The sequence below is a fragment of the Phytophthora sojae genome (genome assembly GCF_000149755.1).
Source record: "Phytophthora sojae unplaced genomic scaffold PHYSOscaffold_8, whole genome shotgun sequence".
Lineage (NCBI taxonomy): Eukaryota > Oomycota > Peronosporomycetes > Peronosporales > Peronosporaceae > Phytophthora > Phytophthora sojae.
The window spans coordinates 3,486,787-3,505,934 of record NW_009258122.1 but is presented as its reverse complement, the minus strand read 5'-3'; the positions used below and the strand labels follow the sequence as shown (position 1 = coordinate 3,505,934).

The 19,148-nt window shown below is 55.6% G+C and overlaps 7 protein-coding genes across 7 annotated transcripts in view; 3 read left to right on the top strand and 4 right to left on the bottom strand.

Moving 5' to 3' along the window:
- Positions 1 to 195: 195 nt before the first annotated feature.
- PHYSODRAFT_304921 (hypothetical protein) lies at positions 196 to 608 on the top strand (the record flags this gene model as incomplete). Its single annotated transcript, XM_009535894.1, has 2 exons — positions 196 to 552; positions 594 to 608. The coding sequence occupies 2 exons, from the start codon at positions 196 to 198 to the stop codon at positions 606 to 608; spliced, it is 372 nt and encodes a 123-aa protein (XP_009534189.1).
- Positions 609 to 2,438: 1,830 nt separating this feature from the next.
- Positions 2,439 to 3,082, bottom strand: PHYSODRAFT_287346 (hypothetical protein). The gene is made up of 2 exons (XM_009535893.1): positions 2,837 to 3,082; positions 2,439 to 2,750 (listed from the first exon to the last, which is right to left on the bottom strand). The coding sequence occupies exon 1, from the start codon at positions 3,072 to 3,074 to the stop codon at positions 2,850 to 2,852; it is 225 nt and encodes a 74-aa protein (XP_009534188.1). The 5' UTR covers positions 3,075 to 3,082; the 3' UTR covers positions 2,439 to 2,750; positions 2,837 to 2,849.
- Positions 3,083 to 4,919: 1,837 nt separating this feature from the next.
- Positions 4,920 to 5,444, top strand: PHYSODRAFT_519033 (hypothetical protein; the record flags this gene model as incomplete). Its single annotated transcript, XM_009535892.1, has 2 exons — positions 4,920 to 5,038; positions 5,306 to 5,444. Coding segments are annotated over 2 exons (258 nt in total), but the record flags the coding sequence as incomplete, so codon positions are not given.
- A 2,710-nt stretch (positions 5,445 to 8,154) lies between these two features.
- PHYSODRAFT_519717 (hypothetical protein) lies at positions 8,155 to 8,679 on the bottom strand (the record flags this gene model as incomplete). Its single annotated transcript, XM_009535891.1, has 2 exons — positions 8,155 to 8,293; positions 8,561 to 8,679. Coding segments are annotated over 2 exons (258 nt in total), but the record flags the coding sequence as incomplete, so codon positions are not given.
- Positions 8,680 to 11,224: 2,545 nt separating this feature from the next.
- PHYSODRAFT_519085 (multidrug resistance protein ABC superfamily) lies at positions 11,225 to 15,019 on the bottom strand (the record flags this gene model as incomplete). The annotated part of the gene is made up of 1 exon (XM_009535890.1): positions 11,225 to 15,019. One exon carries the CDS (start codon positions 15,017 to 15,019, stop codon positions 11,225 to 11,227), a length of 3,795 nt encoding a protein of 1,264 aa, XP_009534185.1.
- A 906-nt stretch (positions 15,020 to 15,925) lies between these two features.
- On the top strand, positions 15,926 to 16,276 carry PHYSODRAFT_435859 (hypothetical protein; the record flags this gene model as incomplete). The annotated part of the gene is made up of 2 exons (XM_009535889.1): positions 15,926 to 15,981; positions 16,057 to 16,276. Coding segments are annotated over 2 exons (276 nt in total), but the record flags the coding sequence as incomplete, so codon positions are not given.
- Positions 16,277 to 17,349: 1,073 nt separating this feature from the next.
- The window catches only part of PHYSODRAFT_548975 (putative endo-1,3-beta-glucanase), a 4,311-nt gene continuing 2,512 nt past the window's right edge, over positions 17,350 to 19,148 (bottom strand). Inside the window, exon 3 of the mRNA XM_009535888.1 lies at positions 17,350 to 18,588. Within this exon, the coding sequence (XP_009534183.1) occupies positions 17,455 to 18,588 (1,134 nt within the window). The 3' untranslated portion in view covers positions 17,350 to 17,454. The remainder of the gene's footprint in view (positions 18,589 to 19,148) is intronic.

Sequence of the window (19,148 nt, the reverse complement as noted above, 5' to 3'; positions counted from 1 at the left end):
CAGTTTATCCGATATCAATGTGACTGAAATGCTATCGAAAACTGGGGCTCTCAAGAATCCTGAGTCAAGGTAACATGCATTTGATTCGGGATGTGTACGAAGTGAGTTGCACTTTTTCTCCTAAAAGTCTACCCAACTTGGTTGGCCGCAAGTGAGACCGACGGTGAGCAGGCGGGGTCAACAGACGAGAGACGCATGAGCTCGATCCAGCTACAGAACGCGGCGTCTTCTCGCAAGTATGCCACGTTCGTCGGGGTGCCGCCGGCGTCGCCGACAGTGCCGGAACGACAGTCGGCATCGCTGCTGTCGAGGCTCTTCCTCTCGTACGCGGACGACATGATGCGCATCGGCAACGCGCGGCAGCTGAACCAGGACGACCTGCTGGCGCTCGACGACGAGAGCCGATCCGCAGTCGCCTACGCGTACTTCAAGCGCCACTTCGACCGGCACGGCCGGTCGATCGTCCGGGCAATTGTGCACGGCTACGGCGGCAGGTTCCTGCTCTTGACGGTTCTCGGAGCAGTCGACATCTTGGTGGTTGAGTTGGGTGGGGTGAGTGGGTTGGTTGGTTGTTTGATTTGTGGGATTGACAGGCAATTCAGAAATGAGGGACACAGGAACGGGGTCAGGTCGGCCGCTGACTGACATGTGAACATAAAATTCAGGTGTCGGGAGTCAAGACTTCATAATGAAATACAGGTTTTGGAAGGCTCCCACTTCCTGCCATTCGGGTCTGCCGGTATAATACTCTACTGCTCGAGCATAATGTGGTAGCAAGCTCGCACAACAAGATCAGGATAAGGCGACATCATATTTAGATACTGTACCGTACATGTACTTTGATTATGAAGGTCATGACATGTACATAATCAAAATGTTCGACATAAAATGTTTCTCTAAATTCATCTCTAAATATAAACTGTGCATAGGTCGATATATGTGAGAGGTGCCTTCAAGTTGCTAAATGAGGGAGGTGTATACTTTAATCAAGTTACTATTTATGTAGTTGCACAATGAGGGGGCGAAGTGACCCTTCGTTTATTCAGACGTAATTTACGTCTCATCAGAATAAGTTTTCTTACCCGCATTTCGCATGTAGAGCGCTACAGCGGTTTAAGAGATACACCTTTATTTAGACCAATCAGAGATGCGAGAGAAAAGTCCGTGGGATCGCATGTAGAGAGATACACCCCTAATTTGGGTATTTTGCGCATTTTTGCATTCACATTGAGCCACCAGTTCCAAGCGCGCGAAGGGAGAGGGGAAGAGCTGCGCACCGCTCGCCAACGTCGCGCTGCCCCCTCCCCGCGCGCTTGGAGGCATACGCCTCGTCGGAGTGATCGTTAGTAGCCACGCCTGGTGTGGGCCCAGTTGAGGCGCGCCTGAGTGCGGGATATGGGGAGCACGAGGTTAAACCACAACGCGCAAGCTCGAGAGAGCGCACAACACGGCTGCTGCAGCGATGGTAGTAGAAGAAGCAACGCTGTAGATAATTGGTTAAGTGGTGTGGTTCCTGTGCAACATAGTTGTAGACGGCGCCTAGACTAGTTGCGAGCTTAAGCGCCATCCTAGAGGAGATCGCTCCGCGCCATCCGCATGACTAGGCCAACCATCGTGCCCATTTTGCGTACGAAATGATCGCGTGACCCATTTTTTGGGTTTTACATTGTTTCTAGGCTCGAGTGCAGTAATTAACCTAAACCTATGACATGGGTGTGTTTCTCTACATGCGAAATGCGGTAAATCCGTTTATGCAGAAGTTTAATACGGTTTTGGAAGGCTTCCACTGGGTGCCTTCCACAACCGTGACAAAACTTTTTTATCACTGGGGTTTGAGAGGATTAAACGATGATTAAACTTAATTGTTTGGTGAGACCGAAAAGTGGTCTCACCAAACAATTCAGTCTAATCGACTTGCCCCGTTTAATGATGCCCCTGAAGTTGCAACCATGATAAAACTAACACTTGCTTTTAGTATAGGATCAAACTCCACCCCCAACTGGGAAGCACTTTGAATTGAAGGGGGAGGGCGATCTTCAAGGGCTGTCTTCGCGCCAAAGATTCGCGCTCAGCTCATTCACGAATCCGCGGCCTGGAGCGCACACACGGAAGCGCGCCCGACTGAAGCAGCGTGAGGATCAAAGGAACGGTACGCGCTGCACTTGTTTAGGCATCTATCCCCCTACTCACTGGGTTTAAAGCTAACTCTGAGAACTCGCTCGTATGAATATGATTGGACAGGTCTCACAAGACTGAGGAAGCTAGTGCTCACAACCCTCTCTTGGTGCCCTATGTCATTTCGTGACAGCAAGTGTGGCTAAGGGGTTTTGACTAACCCATCTGAGTGAATGACGTGTAGATTTCCGCGTCACCTTTATCAACTAGCTGCCGTACAATCTAGCGCCGACTCAGTCAAGCTTGGAGTCCGACGCCCACCTCGTGTAAGTTGCGCTTTATGTTATGTGGCTATTGATCAGCTGTTAACCGCTCTACTTTGGCGTATGTGTGAATTATTAGCTACGATGGTAAAGGCAACTGACAAGCGAAAGCGGGAACCTTCGAGCGTGGGCGGTGGCACGCCGAACATCAGACACAGAGACTTCTGGCCCATCGCGCCGACGTAGAAAGCCATTAGCACGCCGAGCACCTGGTGGTGGTGCCGTAGCTTTGTCGGGCGCACACCTTGCCGGCGGTAAGTAGATATATAATAGTGAGGGGTGAATCGGTCCAGCAAAGGGAGAAAAGCAGGCCTAGTAAAGATTCAAACAGCAACAACGTATACAGCAACAGACTTATCACCTAAGCTCGTATGGATCCTGTGAACAAAATGACGTACCGAGTGAGGCTAGTCACGTTGAGGAGGTTGACATCGTCACCTTCACGCCACATGACGAGTGTTCCGGATCTTGAAGGCACTTCACAGTTAGGTAGTGGCGCATTCGAACGAGCCTATCGTGCTCATAGCGCAGGTATTCGTCGTGCAAGCGTCTGCGCAGATCTTCTACAGTCGCAGACAGCCTCCGTCGTGTCTGGGACATAGCACAGAGCGCTAGCAAGAGCTCCTCCCTTGCCATATCATGACGGTTCCGACTTCCCTGGCAATTGGTCAAAGCCAGTGCAAAATCGGAAATAGTGAAAAATCGGAAATTAGATATTATGTACGGTAAATTAGGACTAGGGGGCAGTTTGACCGATTCTTGTCAGCTTTCATGCGGTGCTCACAGCCGCGAGGAAATCGCCTCTAGAGGCCTGTGGGCCGAGAAAAACGGCAATTTGCAACTAGGCGCAAAATCGACTCGGAGCAATGTGCTCTCGAGGTGGCAAGTTCATTAATGAGAGCCAGGATCCTGTGGTGGGTCCACTATTTGGGTTGATTGTCTTTAAACAGTGATATTTACACTTCACAAGAGTGACCCTCTCTTCCAGAGCCACTCGTTTAAAAACCTCAATGAGGTTTTATTTAAGCCAATAGAAAAGCGCCACGCAGTCAAGCTCTCGGAGGCAACGCCGACAGAGGCCCCGCGGCTTCAGTCTAGATTTCTTAAGCCGAACCCCCAGACCGCAAGCCAAGCCGGAGGCTCCACCCTCGACGACGAAGCCCAATGGATGAGCGCAGGGCTTGCCCTGAGGAGCGGGATCGAAGCCCGCCGTCGCCAATCACGATTGATGGGAGCCTTCCAAGGTGTGCAGTGTTTGGGTCGGGGCAAGCGGCGACGAGCGGATGGAGAGCGATGCGCTGAGTGCCCGACGGTCTCTGGACGATGGTTGGCAGGATGGTCATGGCCTTGATCTGCGCGTTCGTAAGCTAACTGTCTTGTATTTGTTCATGAATATATGTATTTTCCCCGAACTTTGTGTCCGACGACTTGTAGTATGTTTGGGTTGCAGCCGGCGCTGGGTCGACGATCCTTTCCAGGGAGAGGTGGCTTTGATACGCCACGATGCGACTGTCGAGGGCACCAGACCGATGAAGCTTGCGCATCTCGCGCAGCACGCTGCCAGCTCCTTTTGCTCGGGATCCCTGCTCGCTCAAGAACCTAAGGACCGCTGCTTCCGCGCGTTTTCCTACTTCGAAGACAAGATCTTTGATGTCGACAGCATCCTCGCGCAGCACGAATCCGCCGTCAAGAAAGAGCTTCATGTACGCAACGCCCAGGCGGTAGTCGGTCTTCTTCTGGCGGTTGCTCGAGTCCCAGACACGGGGCAGCCTCGCGTACCACTCGAACCACAGCGAGGACAGGTTCGTAGCAGCTTTCTTTCTTCGCTTTGCGGGTGGCGCTTGCTCTGACGACGCTTGCTCTTCTGATGCTTCTTCAATACGCTTCACAGGCGGCGCTTGCTTTAGGATGATCGTCTCCAGTGCGAGGAGGCGCGCAGACATGAGCCGATTGCTCTCGATAAGCTCGCTAATGACAGCCAAATGGTGACACCCAGCATGACAGCAGTTGCTCTTTGCTTCCGACTTTTCGTGTGCTTGTTCAGGACTCGAAGCAGCAGACGTATTGATTGCCATGGACCAAGACAGCATGTCGGCGACCGGGATATCAGCCGCTCCCAAGCATTCCTCGATACGCGCAACGAACAGCGTGTCGGGCGCCAGCGCCTTCACTTGCGGGAAATACTTGATCAGGTACGCCGTCAGCACTCCGATAACCTTGCGACTTACGTTTAGCTTTGCGTCTGCCAGTCCAATGCAGGAACCGAACAGCAGCTCCTCCAAGCGCGCCAGGCGTTCCTGCGTCCCATGGTCCAGCGCTGCAACGTCCGCAATGACCGGGGCTTCGTCGGCGCTCCAGCCGCTCAGCACTCGGGCGACTTTTCGGTCTTCGCGGGGGGTGTTGAAGACATAGGCAAAGCCTTTGTTCGTGCGGGTCATATCCCATGACCCGCGGTCAAAGATCCACTACGCTGCTAGCCACTCGTCTCCGTTGGCGTGCTGGGCACCTCCTCGGCGAAAGGAGTGCGAGGTCAGGTTGCTGGTGGCACCGGCGGGTTCAGCCACCCGCTTCAAAAAGCGGTTGACATACGCTTGGACTCCGTCCTCACCGCGGCCGAGGCTGCTCCTCGCGGGACTTGAAGCTGTGAGCTGAGCTGGCAGGGAGGCGGTGGTGGCTTGCGACGGGTTGGAGCTGGGCGGACTTGGTGTGGGGAGCAGGGAAGCGGTGCTGGGCGGCGACAGGGACGCTTCCAAGGCCGCCGCGGTGTCGCTGCTATCCGCGACGCTGACCCGCAGCACCTCGAGCAGAGGCGCACCTGCGTCGAGCGAGGTTCCAGCGGTGGTGGCGAGAGCGGGAAGCTGACTCAGCAGCGACACACAGGGCGCCTCCTGCATCACCAGAGCAACGGCCAGCGTGTGCAGGGGGCAGGTGAGGAAGTCGTCGCGGTCAGGTACGAGGGTGAGGCCTTGCTCTTCGGCAGTTTTCACACGAAGCATGCGTACGTAGAAAACGTTGTCCGCTGACACTGTGATGTGCTGCTTGCTGATATAGCCGAGATCCGAGGAGCGACCAAAACAGTGCCACATGAGGCACGCGAGCGCCGCATCTTCGTAGTCGGTGGCGACAGACGCCGTGCTGTAGACATAGCGAATTAGTGGCCTTAAATCCGCCTTCGTGCAAGGCGGAGCTTTGTTAGTAAATCCCCCATTGTCCCGTTTCAAGCAATGTTTTTCCAAAGTCTTGCCTTGCTTTAGCAGGTTTAACGCTGTAGGAACCCGAAGATGAGGATATTCATCGAAAAACCAAAGCTTAACGTTTCTAAAGTATGAAATGGCTGTGTTAGACGCCAACTTACCTTTCTTACCTTCATACGTGGCGAGGTAGTAGCCAAAGCGGTCCATAATGGCAGCAAGGCTCTTGCCAGAACTGTCACCACGCACACAGGCTTGAATGACATTCATGGACACATTCTCTGCTTCTAGCATGCGCTCAAAAGCACCAATATCCCTGTGGTGCGCGCTTTTTGCGTGTTCGCAGGGATGAGTGCAGAGAGACTCATGCTGATCTTTGTCTGGCGCTTCTGCCGTTTCAAAGTGCCTATGTGTGTATGTGCGGAGGACCACCAGTGTCTCCACTGACTAGAGCTCCGGGCCTAAAATAGGTTTCTGCCTAGTTGTTGTAATCATGAGCATATTTGAAAAGTACGTACTTGACTGTATTTCACTATGTGCATATACATATTTGCGTCTCGCTTCCGACAAATATTTGTCAGAAGCTGTCGGAACTAAAAACCTATCCCTGTGTGATTTGATTGGATGAAAATAGTGAATAGCGACTGTGTGATTGGTCAGGCCGTCATATATTTCCTGTTCTGTACAATCCTACTAAGCTGTCGGAAAAACTACTATATTCATCCATACCATGAAATATCCGACTATAGGACCTATCCGACCTGTACCAACAACATGGTACCCTAAAATAATGGACTCTAAAAACAAATATATAAGTTTGTGTATTATGTTGTGGGCCACACACCGATTACACTTGCTCATTTTTATTCTAGCGTTGGGTGGCGGGCTTGCGTGGAGGGCAGAGTGCAGGAGGCCGCGGCGGTGGCGCCGAGGGAATCCGGCCGCAGGAAGGCAGCGGCAGGTAGCAGGCTCCAGGAGGACGGTGAAGCCGCAGGACGACGGCGGCAGGAAGGACTGGCGAAGCGACGGCAGGTCGGCGGAGCGGAGGCAGGTCGGTGGCTGGCTGGACGGCGAGGCGGCGGCGGCAGGGAGGCAGCAGTAAGACGGCGACTGGTTGGTGTGGCGGTGGCGGGGCGGACGTCTGCCCGGAGAACCTTGATGACTTGCCCGGCAGGGCGGCCGGCAGGCTGCCCGTTGGGTGAGCGCCTGCAAGCTGCGGCGCGCCCTCCCGGCAGCCCCACCCCGCGGCCCGCAGAAGCAGCTGCCACCACCGCCGCCGCCGTGGAGACCCCGCGAGTGCTAGTGCCTTACCTGGCAGGGCTGGCGGCATGCTGCTCGGCCCAAGAGCTGCGTGCTGCCCGCTGCATGAGCACGCAGCACATGCGGACTGCACGATGCCAACCACGCTGCATTGTTATAAGATTATTCATTATATAATAAACGTATATTTAATAAAACTCCTCCACTGTTAATGTACATGCCTACCGGCTTCCCTTACGCGCTCATTATAAACACCATGCACCCTCATACATTGCTACATCACGACGTCGAGATGGCCATTTTCAGTTTCAAATACTGCATATTTACCTCAATTATGGTACAGGTCCGATAAGGATGAATATAGTAGTTTTCCGACAGATAGCTTAGTAGGATTGTACAGAACAGGAAATATATGACGGCCTGACCAATCACACAGTCGCTATTCACTATTTTCATCCAATCAAATCACACAGGGATAGGTTTTTAGTTCCGACAGCTTCTGACAAATATTTGTCGGAAGCGAGACGCAAATATGTATATGCACATAGTGAAATACAGTCAAGTACGTACTTTTCAAATATGCTCATGATTACAACAACTAGGCAGAAACCTATTTTAGGCCCGGAGCTCTAGTCAGTGGAGACACTGGTGGTCCTCCGCACATACACACATAGGCACTTTGAAACGGCAGAAGCGCCAGACAAAGATCAGCATGAGTCTCTCTGCACTCATCCCTGCGAACACGCAAAAAGCGCGCACCACAGGGATATTGGTGCTTTTGAGCGCATGCTAGAAGCAGAGAATGTGTCCATGAATGTCATTCAAGCCTGTGTGCGTGGTGACAGTTCTGGCAAGAGCCTTGCTGCCATTATGGACCGCTTTGGCTACTACCTCGCCACGTATGAAGGTAAGAAAGGTAAGTTGGCGTCTAACACAGCCATTTCATACTTTAGAAACGTTAAGCTTTGGTTTTTCGATGAATATCCTCATCTTCGGGTTCCTACAGCGTTAAACCTGCTAAAGCAAGGCAAGACTTTGGAAAAACATTGCTTGAAACGGGACAATGGGGGATTAACTAACAAAGCTCCGCCTTGCACGAAGGCGGATTTAAGGCCACTAATTCGCTATGTCTACAGCACGGCGTCTGTCGCCACCGACTACGAAGATGCGGCGCTCGCGTGCCTCATGTGGCACTGTTTTGGTCGCTCCTCGGATCTCGGCTATATCAGCAAGCAGCACATCACAGTGTCAGCGGACAACGTTTTCTACGTACGCATGCTTCGTGTGAAAACTGCCGAAGAGCAAGGCCTCACCCTCGTACCTGACCGCGACGACTTCCTCACCTGCCCCCTGCACACGCTGGCCGTTGCTCTGGTGATGCAGGAGGCGCCCTGTGTGTCGCTGCTGAGTCAGCTTCCCGCTCTCGCCACCACCGCTGGAACCTCGCTCGACGCAGGTGCGCCTCTGCTCGAGGTGCTGCGGGTCAGCGTCGCGGATAGCAGCGACACCGCGGCGGCCTTGGAAGCGTCCCTGTCGCCGCCCAGCACCGCTTCCCTGCTCCCCACACCAAGTCCGCCCAGCTCCAACCCGTCGCAAGCCACCACCGCCTCCCTGCCAGCTCAGCTCACAGCTTCAAGTCCCGCGAGGAGCAGCCTCGGCCGCGGTGAGGACGGAGTCCAAGCGTATGTCAACCGCTTTTTGAAGCGGGTGGCTGAACCCGCCGGTGCCACCAGCAACCTGACCTCGCACTCCTTTCGCCGAGGAGGTGCCCAGCACGCCAACGGAGACGAGTGGCTAGCAGCGTAGTGGATCTTTGACCGCGGGTCATGGGATATGACCCGCACGAACAAAGGCTTTGCCTATGTCTTCAACACCCCCCGCGAAGACCGAAAAGTCGCCCGAGTGCTGAGCGGCTGGAGCGCCGACGAAGCCCCGGTCATTGCGGACGTTGCAGCGCTGGACCATGGGACGCAGGAACGCCTGGCGCGCTTGGAGGAGCTGCTGTTCGGTTCCTGCATTGGACTGGCAGACGCAAAGCTAAACGTAAGTCGCAAGGTTATCGGAGTGCTGACGGCGTACCTGATCAAGTATTTCCCGCAAGTGAAGGCGCTGGCGCCCGACACGCTGTTCGTTGCGCGTATCGAGGAATGCTTGGGAGCGGCTGATATCCCGGTCGCCGACATGCTGTCTTGGTCCATGGCAATCAATACGTCTGCTGCTTCGAGTCCTGAACAAGCACACGAAAAGTCGGAAGCAAAGAGCAACTGCTGTCATGCTGGGTGTCACCATTTGGCTGTCATTAGCGAGCTTATCGAGAGCAATCGGCTCATGTCTGCGCGCCTCCTCGCACTGGAGACGATCATCCTAAAGCAAGCGCCGCCTGTGAAGCGTATTGAAGAAGCATCAGAAGAGCAAGCGTCGTCAGAGCAAGCGCCACCCGCAAAGCGAAGAAAGAAAGCTGCTACGAACCTGTCCTCGCTGTGGTTCGAGTGGTACGCGAGGCTGCCCCGTGTCTGGGACTCGAGCAACCGCCAGAAGAAGACCGACTACCGCCTGGGCGTTGCGTACATGAAGCTCTTTCTTGACGGCGGATTCGTGCTGCGCGAGGATGCTGTCGACATCAAAGATCTTGTCTTCGAAGTAGGAAAACGCGCGGAAGCAGCGGTCCTTAGGTTCTTGAGCGAGCAGGGATCCCGAGCAAAAGGAGCTGGCAGCGTGCTGCGCGAGATGCGCAAGCTTCATCGGTCTGGTGCCCTCGACAGTCGCATCGTGGCGTATCAAAGCCACCTCTCCCTGGAAAGGATCGTCGACCCAGCGCCGGCTGCAACCCAAACATACTACAAGTCGTCGGACACAAAGTTCGGGGCAAATACATATATTCATGAACAAATACAAGACAGTTAGCTTACGAACGCGCAGATCAAGGCCATGACCATCCTGCCAACCATCGTCCAGAGACCGTCGGGCACTCAGCGCATCGCTCTCCATCCGCTCGTCGCCGCTTGCCCCGACCCAAACACTGCACACCTTGGAAGGCTCCCATCAATCGTGATTGGCGACGGCGGGCTTCGATCCCGCTCCTCAGGGCAAGCCCTGCGCTCATCCATTGGGCTTCGTCGTCGAGGGTGGAGCCTCCGGCTTGGCTTGCGGTCTGGGGGTTCGGCTTAAAAAATCTAGACTGAAGCCGCGGGGCCTCTGTCGGCGTTGCCTCCGAGAGCTTGACTGCGTGGCGCTTTTCTATTGGCTTAAATAAAACCTCATTGAGGTTTTTAAACGAGTGGCTCTGGAAGAGAGGGTCACTCTTGTGAAGTGTAAATATCACTGTTTAAAGACAATCAACCCAAATAGTGGACCCACCACAGGATCCTGGCTCTCATTAATGAACTTGCCACCTCGAGAGCACATTGCTCCGAGTCGATTTTGCGCCTAGTTGCAAATTGCCGTTTTTCTCGGCCCACAGGCCTCTAGAGGCGATTTCCTCGCGGCTGTGAGCACCGCATGAAAGCTGACAAGAATCGGTCAAACTGCCCCCTAGTCCTAATTTACCGTACATAATATCTAATTTCCGATTTTTCACTATTTCCGATTTTGCACTGGCTTTGACCAATTGCCTACTTGTCGGAATATGTAGGGAAGTCGGAACCGTCATGATATGGTCGGATAAATGGGATATATGCGTGTGATACGAGTTTATCTAAGAATTTGTATAGACATACACATATTTTACAAGTCCCTCCGACCGATAGCGTCGGATATCGGACTTCCCTAACCCTATCGCAATATATTGGCCGAAACTCTGCCATGACCTCCCTATGATTGGCGCAAATAAATTCAAATGCTGTAATTGGCTGTTAATAGGCATACAATAAATAAGTAAGGTCGGATAACTCGTCATATTCAACCATACAGCTCGCGTCTTCTCTGGATCGCAGCACAGCGAAAGTTGAAGTGCTGCCCGACGTGCGATTGCTAGATGAGAGGTGATATCTTTACATATAGACATTTTTTCCGCAAAATTTGTCCAGTTCGGAGATGTCTCCTTTCCATGGGTATAGTGAAGTCAAGTAAAGGTTTATGAGCGGGCGGATACAACGGGACAGATTAAACGGTTTCGGTCGTAGTCTTTTGGACGCGCCGAGCGAGCATGATAAAACCTCCTAACCCTAGCATTAAACGGTGATTAGAACAAACACGTATTATTAAACGTTTTATGATAGTTGTGGAAGGCACCCACTGGAAGCCTTCCAAATCTCCCCGCGAAGTACAACACCTTTGTCAAATTTATTGTCAATGATCAGCGCTCGGCACCATCGCTTAGTTCATTACTCAAATCAACTAGTCCAGATAGCCCCCTTCCTTGGCCAGCTGATAGAACACACCGCTCCCACCCTTCACCAAGTTGCGAGGACTGTCGAACTCCACCACTCGACCGTCGCTCAGCACCATGATGCGGTCCGAGTCCAGCACCGTGCCCAGTCGATGGGCGATCGTCAACACCGTCGCGTCCTGGAAGTCGCGCTTGATCATCTCCTGCAGCTTCCTCTCCGTCGCGTGGTCGATGGACGCCGTCGCCTCATCCATCACCACGATGCGGCTCCGCGTCAGCAGCGCGCGAGCCATGCACAGCATCTGCCGCTCGCCCACGCTGAAGTTCTCGCCGTTCTCGCTCAGCTCGTACGCCAACTGGCCCTCCAGCGCCGACACCTGCGCCTTCATGTCCACCTTCTCCAGCGCAGCCCAGATGTCGGCGTCCGTGAACTCGTCGAACGGGTCCATGTACGCGCGCAGCGAGCCCTTGAACAGCACGGGCGACTGCGGGATGATGGACAGGTGCGAGCGCAGCGTGCGCAGGGGCATCGTCGCGATGTCCACGCCGTCGATGAGGATGCGGCCGGACACCAGCTCGTTGATGCGGAAGAGCGCCATGGTGAGGCTGGACTTGCCTGCGCCGGTGCGTCCGACGATGCCGATCTTCTCGTTGTTGCGGATGTCGAAGGACAGACCCTTGAGAACGGGTTTACCGCCCTGCTTGTAGCTGAACACGACATCCTGGAACTGGACGGTGGAGGAACGAGGCCAGGATGCATCGGGCTCGATCACAAGCCGTCGTTCATTTCCTTCAGCTGGGAGCGATCCGTACTCGAGAATGCGTTCGGGGCTTACCATTAGAATCTCCACCGATGACCAGCATTGCACGAGGGTAGCGAGGCCACTATCGACGCTCAGAGCGTACGTGAATGCCAGTCCCACCATGCCAGGGGACAGGAAGTTGCGTAGGTAGACCAACCCAGACACCACCACGAAAATGACGCCCGAGCCAATGAGCTGCATGCGGATCTGGAACCACTGCTGCGTGACGGTCTCTACAAACCAACACCTGCTGTTCATGGCGTTGCGGACGAAATTCTCGGTGACGATACGCTCAATGACCTCCTGACCAAACGCTCGAAAAACAACAACTCCTTCTTCGGACTGGGCTACGTGACTGAGCACAGGAGACGGCGATACACTCCACAGCCGGGAAAGTTCTCGAGAAAGAGCGAGGTAGAAGTTGGCGATCTTTACATACATCCATACCAGTGGGATGATCAGAGCGCCCAAGAAATTCATCGTGTACACAGCAGTAGCAAGTTGACACGCGGTGAAGAAGACCAAGGCTAGAAACCCTCCAAACGCAAATGGAATGATGAAATCCACCTCCGACATGTCATCACCGTACCGGTTCACGATGCGTCCGATGGGGTTAGCATCAAAGAAGCGAAGCGGAGCTCTCAGCAAAGACACCGTCATGTTGTCAAACAGGTGACGAGAAGCCCGAAGGCCCACAATCGCCACCGTCGCAGAGCGAACCAGCACCATGAAGGCAGCACCAGCTCCCAGCAACGCAAACACTTTCATGTTGTAAGCCGTATCGTCCTGGTCGTATGAACCGTTCTTCTGCCCGGTCCATTGACTCAGCCACAAGTCGCTTCCGATCTGGAAAATCTGCCACAGCGTCTGCACCACGAACAGGAAGATGCACACCTTGGCACCACCGAGCGAGTTGAAGTAGTTCGAGTACATCTCCATGGACACGCGGCCTTCCTCGCGCTCCTCGTCGTCAATAAACCGGCCATCATCCTTATCCTTGTTCGTGCTCTTCTCTCCATCGAGGCGGCTATCAGTCTTTTCAGAACGTGTCAACGCTGACAGCGAGTAGTTGGACCGCGGCAATGCAACATCGTGTCGAGTCGCCTTCACCTTTCCACCTTCCACCAGCGCCTTCACGTTCGCAGCTTCACTCGCGATGATGTCGGCGCTGTGCGTCACCAGCACCACCGTCTTGTCCGCCAGCAAGTTGCAGATGCAGTCGCCGAAGATCTGACTCTGGACGATCGCGTCCACAGCAGCCAGCGGGGAGTCAAGCAGCAGAATGTCGGCGTCAGAGTAGCATGCGCGAGCCAGGCACACGCGAGCCTTCTGGCCGCCTGAAAGGTTCACTCCCTTCTGGCCGATCTCCGTCGCGTCGCCTCCAGGAAACTGCTGCAGGTCCGGCAGTAAACCACACGCGGCGATCACGCGGGAGTACTTCTCCTTGTCGTACGGCAGTCCGAAGAGAATATTCTCGCGGATGGTCATGTTCTGGATCCACGTCTCCTGCGAGTAGTAGGCAACGCGACCGCGAACGAAGACGTTGCCGGCCAGCTTGTTCATTTCTCCCAGCAGCGCCGAACACAGCGAAGACTTGCCGCTGCCGACAGAGCCGTGCACGATGACCAGGTCGCCCTGTTTCACGGTGAGGTTCACGTGGTTTAGCAGCGCCGCCTCCTTCGTCCAGCCGAAGGTGCCGTCTTCAATAGCCATCACGACATCGTCTGGCTGCGCCGGGTCATCGCGTGTGACGTTGGTCGGGTTGAATTCGTCCAGCGAGAGGTAATCCGCGAATCGGCTGATCGAAATCTTGGCTTGGATGCATGTCTGAATCACTGTCGGCAAGTCTCTCAGCGGGTCACGGAGAGCGTTGAAGAGGGCGATGGCAGTGAACACCTTGGCTGCCGTCAGTACTTTGCCCATCGTGATCGCGTACACCGCAAACGAGACGGCCGACACCGCCAACGGAGAGCCCCAGAGCACGAAAATGTTGACAGCACCGAGGTACATGAAGCGCTTGATGGCCGATAGCTCGGTCGCCCGCAGCTTGTGGATCTTGTCGGCGAATTTGTCCTCCCACGAGTTGAGCTTGACGATCTGGATGGCGTTGAACACCTCCTTGATCGTCTTCATGCGGTCGTCCTTGTACTTCATAATGTCTTCGAAGGCGTTGCCCGACAGCTTGGCGATTACGAAACTCGCCAGCATGAAGAGAGCGATCACCGCCAGCCCGGCGAACGCGGCGAGGTCGATGACGTCGTAGAGCATGTAGACCACCACCACGATCTGGATGGGGATGATCCACAGACTGTTGATCTGGAAGGCCGCGAACAGCACGTTGTTGACGTCGGACGAGTAGAGGTTGGAGATGTCCACCGCCTTGGAGTCTCCCTTACTCTTGGTGCTCCGACGCATGGCTTTCCTGAACACCAGCGCCTTGAGGGCCACCGTCAACCGGAGCGAAACCAACTCGATGTAGAAGCGAACGTGAGACATCGCGATGCCGTCCACAAGTCGGGAGGCGAAGAACACTCCGAGCCAAATGCCGAGGTCGTACATGTCGATCGTCGGTGCCGCGAACACAGTGATTACGTGGTTCAGCACAGCGGGGGCGAACACATTGCACGCAGTGGAAAATAGCGTCGCCAGACCACTGAGTAGAATAGGACCTTCGTAGGCGGCCACCATGGCCTTGACGATGGACTTGTTGTGGCGCTCGTAGTGAACCACGAACTCGTCAAAGGCCGTAGCCGAGCGGTTCTCGCCCTCGAGCTCCCACAGATCGTCGTTGTCGAGCTGGCGCGTGTTGCCGGCGCTCATCATGGGGTTGGCGTACGAGAAGAAGAGCCGCGACCAGAAGGACGCTGTATCGGGCGTAGCGGGCTTGGCATTGTGCTCAGTGTCGTCCACTTGGTCGTTGACACTGGCAAATGTGGAGTACTTGAGCTGCCTGGACTTGGTGGCGGGAGACACGAGGGGCTCCTTGTCCGACTGCACCATGGCAAAAGTGGACTGGACTTGAGCTCCTGAAGGTCAATTGAAGAGTGACCGAGTGACTGGCTGGCTGCAGCAAGCGAGGACTGCAACGCGGAACGAGGATCCAAGTCCATCTGTAGCGCAACTATTACGCGACGCCGTCGCGTTGGCGGCGCAAATCTCCAAGACTGGACCAAGCGACAGCAGACGTGAAGCAACAAGTGCTTTTCGTCTACTGTACGAGTACGGTATGTTTGTGGTCACCGCAGAGAACGTTGCTCGCTGTCTCGCTGTGGACGAATGGAAACTCACAGATTGTGAGTCACGACAGCATCGACACTTTCTCTGCGTCACCGACACGTTTCCACAGCAACGCGTGGTACACCGGAAGGTGACAGCGTGCAGCGTTTAGCAGGACGACCAACGCCTCCCCAGCATCGTAGTTGCAATCCGCGCATGCACCTCTCTCCATACCAACGCTGGCCTCCGAGCTGCACCCCAAGCTATGATACGCTCGTTGAACGCTCTCGCCCCTATTTAATAGTTGCCGATCCCCATCGCAGCCACAGTAGAGGAATGTCGCCCGAGTCCACACGAAGCCGCGATCGATGCGCGCAGCAGAGCTCGCAGCTTTATCACCCTCACGCGTCACTCTTCTGCAGCGTCGGTATCCGTGAGATGGTCGCCCAATTTGGTCATCAGTCAGGACTTCTGAAAGTTAGGACCACACTCCAGACCAAATTGCAAATTCCATTTGAAAAACCTTCATCGTGTTTAAGAGCATATGCCGCTACGCCGACTAAATGTCATACAGAACTGTGTGGTCCACACAGCGGCATCCGTTTCCGCGCGATCTGGGGCACTTCCCAACCGGCCGCCAACCAACGCCACCAGTCAAGTCAACAAGCGCTTCCAGCAGCCATGGCGCCCCCTAACGTCGACAACATGTTCACGCTCAAGGTGGACAACGTTCCCTTCCAGATCGGGTGCGTCCTAGCTCGCCCCCCCTCTCTCTCTCGTGCCCTCGTAGTCTAACCCTGCCCCCCCCCCCCCCCTCGTAGGAGCGACGAGCTGCGCGACCTCTTCTCCAAGTTCGGCGAGATCGGCGACGTGTACATCCCGCGCGCGCGCGGCTCCAACGAGTCGCGCGGCTTCGCCTTCGTGCGCTTCATGGAGAAGCGCGACGCCGAGGACGCCATCGAAGGCATGGAGGGCCAGGAGTTCCAGGGCCGCGACCTGCGCGTGCAGTTCGCCAAGCAGCGCCGCCCCGACAACCCGCGCGAGTTCTACTCCCGCGGCGGCGGCGAGGGCGGCGGTGACCGCTACGGAGGCGGCGGCGACCGCTATGGAGGAGGCGGCGACCGCTACGGAGGAGGCGGCGGCCGCTACGGAGACGACCGCGGACGCAGCAGCCGCTACGACGACCGCAGGGACGACCGCCGCTACGACGACCGTCGGGACGACCGTCCGCGCCGCCGCTCGCGCTCACGCTCCCCGGACCGCCGTGACCGCGGCGACCGCGACCGTGGCAGCAACAGCGCTGGCCGCGAGCGCAGCCGTAGCCGCTCGCCCCGCCCGCGCAGCCGTTCGCCGCGCCGCAGCGCCTCGCCGCCTCGTCGTGACTAAGTAAGCTGCTGCTGCCGTTGCAGACGTGCTGGGTGAGTGCTAGCTACGAATCTGTCAAGGACTCGAAGCGACAAGGGTGTCGGCATCACCAGTACGAGCAGAGAGGCAGAGAATCCAGACGAGACCAGACCAGACCGATTTTGCTTGTTTTTCCTACTTCGGCCGATACGTTGAGCGGTCTGCATTGTTGCTGCTTTTCGAGAGAGTATTAAACCTGAACGAACCGGGGAGACGAGAAAGAGAGAGATTGAGACTTCTTGGGGACCCGGAGATCTGGACCAGCGTTGGCGGTTGTTCGTGGGAGGTGTTGGTGCATTCAATACGTGGTGTCGTGCTGTCATGAGGTGTTGTTCGAGTTGAGGCGGAGCCAGCAAGAGCAGCCATTGTGTTTCTGAACAGACGACCGATCGTCCTTCCGCTGCTGCTATTTCCCGCGCCGGTTATCGAGAAGGCACGATAGGCCCAACTTTCAAGCCAGGTCCTTGGTGTCCTGTGGTGAGTGACACGTCGTCAGCTATTGCATCTTTACAAGCTCCGGGGGCACTTCGAACGCTTGAAGACATTTCGAAGTGGTGAAGCTAGTCAATCATCGGTGTCTGATGAGATAAGACTAGCAGCGATGCATGGATTCGGGATTGAGCGATTCTAACGGCTGTAGCCGTACGTCCCAGGTTCGTGCTTCAACTGCAGGTTCTTAAGCAAGGCTTCTCTTCAATTCAACGGAAATGTGAGTGGGCACGTTGGATTCAGCTTTCATTTCAAAAAGTTTAGATCGTCTAGGGACGACAAAAGTGATTGGGAAAGATTGTGCTCCAAGGCATCTCGCCAGGGGCTTAAGCTGTGACGATGAGGAAGACGAAGAAGGCGATGACGCCAACCATCAGGCCGGCGCAGTACAGCGATCGCATATCGCCGTCAATGCTGGCGTAGCCGCGACGTCGGTAGCACAGGCCCACGGCGTACACGATAGCGATGAGCAGGACAGCACCACCAAGGCCAATGAAGATACGAGTGACCGTGTCACCTGCATTCTCCCCAGCATCGCTGTCGTCCGAGTCGCGGTCTTCGTGGTGCCCGTTGCCGCTACGGATAGGAATGGTCTCGGTGGAGGGCGCATCGGCCGCTTCGTCTTGGCAGCAGTCCAACTTGGCACCAGTCACGGGGTCAGGCTTGCAGCAGCCTCCATCCCATCCGCAGCAGTCCAGACCAGCAGCTCCGCACTTCGGCTGACCCTGGCAAGTGTTCGCATCACTCGAGTGCGACGAACTGGAGAGAACCGACACGGGCGTCTCAGACGAGCAGCAGTCCAACGTGACCCCAGATCCCGCACAGCAGCCTCCGGGGGCGCCACAGCAGTCGAGTTTGGCTGCCGCACAGAGAGGCTCACCATAGCAGACCGCGTCGTCTTTAGCCGTGTGAGCTGGCTTGTGGGTCGTGTTGCTAACCACCGGGTGCTGGTTCTTGCAGCAGCCCAACACGGCTCCTGTGATCGGGTCGGGCTCGCAGCAGCCGTCGATAGTGTTGCAGCAGCCCAGGCCCAGCACAGCGCACTCGTGTTCTCCAAAGCAAGCGTTGCTGGGCAAAAGAGCGGGGTCTTCCTGCGGGCAGCAGCCTAGGTGGCTGGGGCAGCATCCAGGCAACGTGCCACAGCACATCAGCGCAGTTCCGTTTTCTCCCGCCGAAGCGCACGCCGGGAAGCCGAAGCATTTGTCGTCGGCATCCAGGTCTGGGTTGCTCAATACGGCGCGATTCTTTTGGGCGAACCACGACGGGCGAGTAGCGATCCAATACATGGCGTTGGCGCGCGACGACCACGTATCAAACGCCTTGACGGTGTTGTTGAGCTCGTCCCAGGCGTCCGCTGCGTTCAAGATGGCGTGGTCCATCACGACGATGGAGCGCCAGATATCGTACTGGTCCAGGTCAGGCAGATCCTGGCTCAGGAGGGCGTACTCGCGTGCAACGTACTCTTCATCAAGCAGGTGCGGCGTGAACGGCGTGAAAGGGAGCATGTTGATGCCGTGGATGTACACAGCGCGATCTCCAAACCACGTGTTGTACACGGCACTCATCTCGCCCACAACGCCCACCATAGCGTTCTTCGAGAAGGCAGGCTCGTAGATCTTGGAGTTCTCCGCCATGTGTCAGTACTTCTTCACCGACCGCAGTTCCGTCGCCAAGAGCAGACGTGCGTACTGGTGGTAGGAGCTGTCTCCCTGACCTTCGGTTGCCTTTTCGTCAAGCGACGAGAAGAGCGCAAGAGCGTAGTAAGCGTTGAGATCCTCGCTACTGCTTTCCTGGGACTTGCCATCCTCCATCGGGAATAGACCGCTCGCGTACGAGTGGCCCACAAACCAATCTTTGTGGCGCGCCGTAGGGAAGAGTAGTCGAACCGGGAGGTCGTTGAAAAACGTAGTGTTGCTATCGAGCAGCGGCGTTCCAATGTCACCCATGAGCAAAGCGCAGGCTTGCGCGTGCTTTTCGATGAAAGCAGGGTCGAATTTCCGAATTGCCGCAAGCGCGTAGA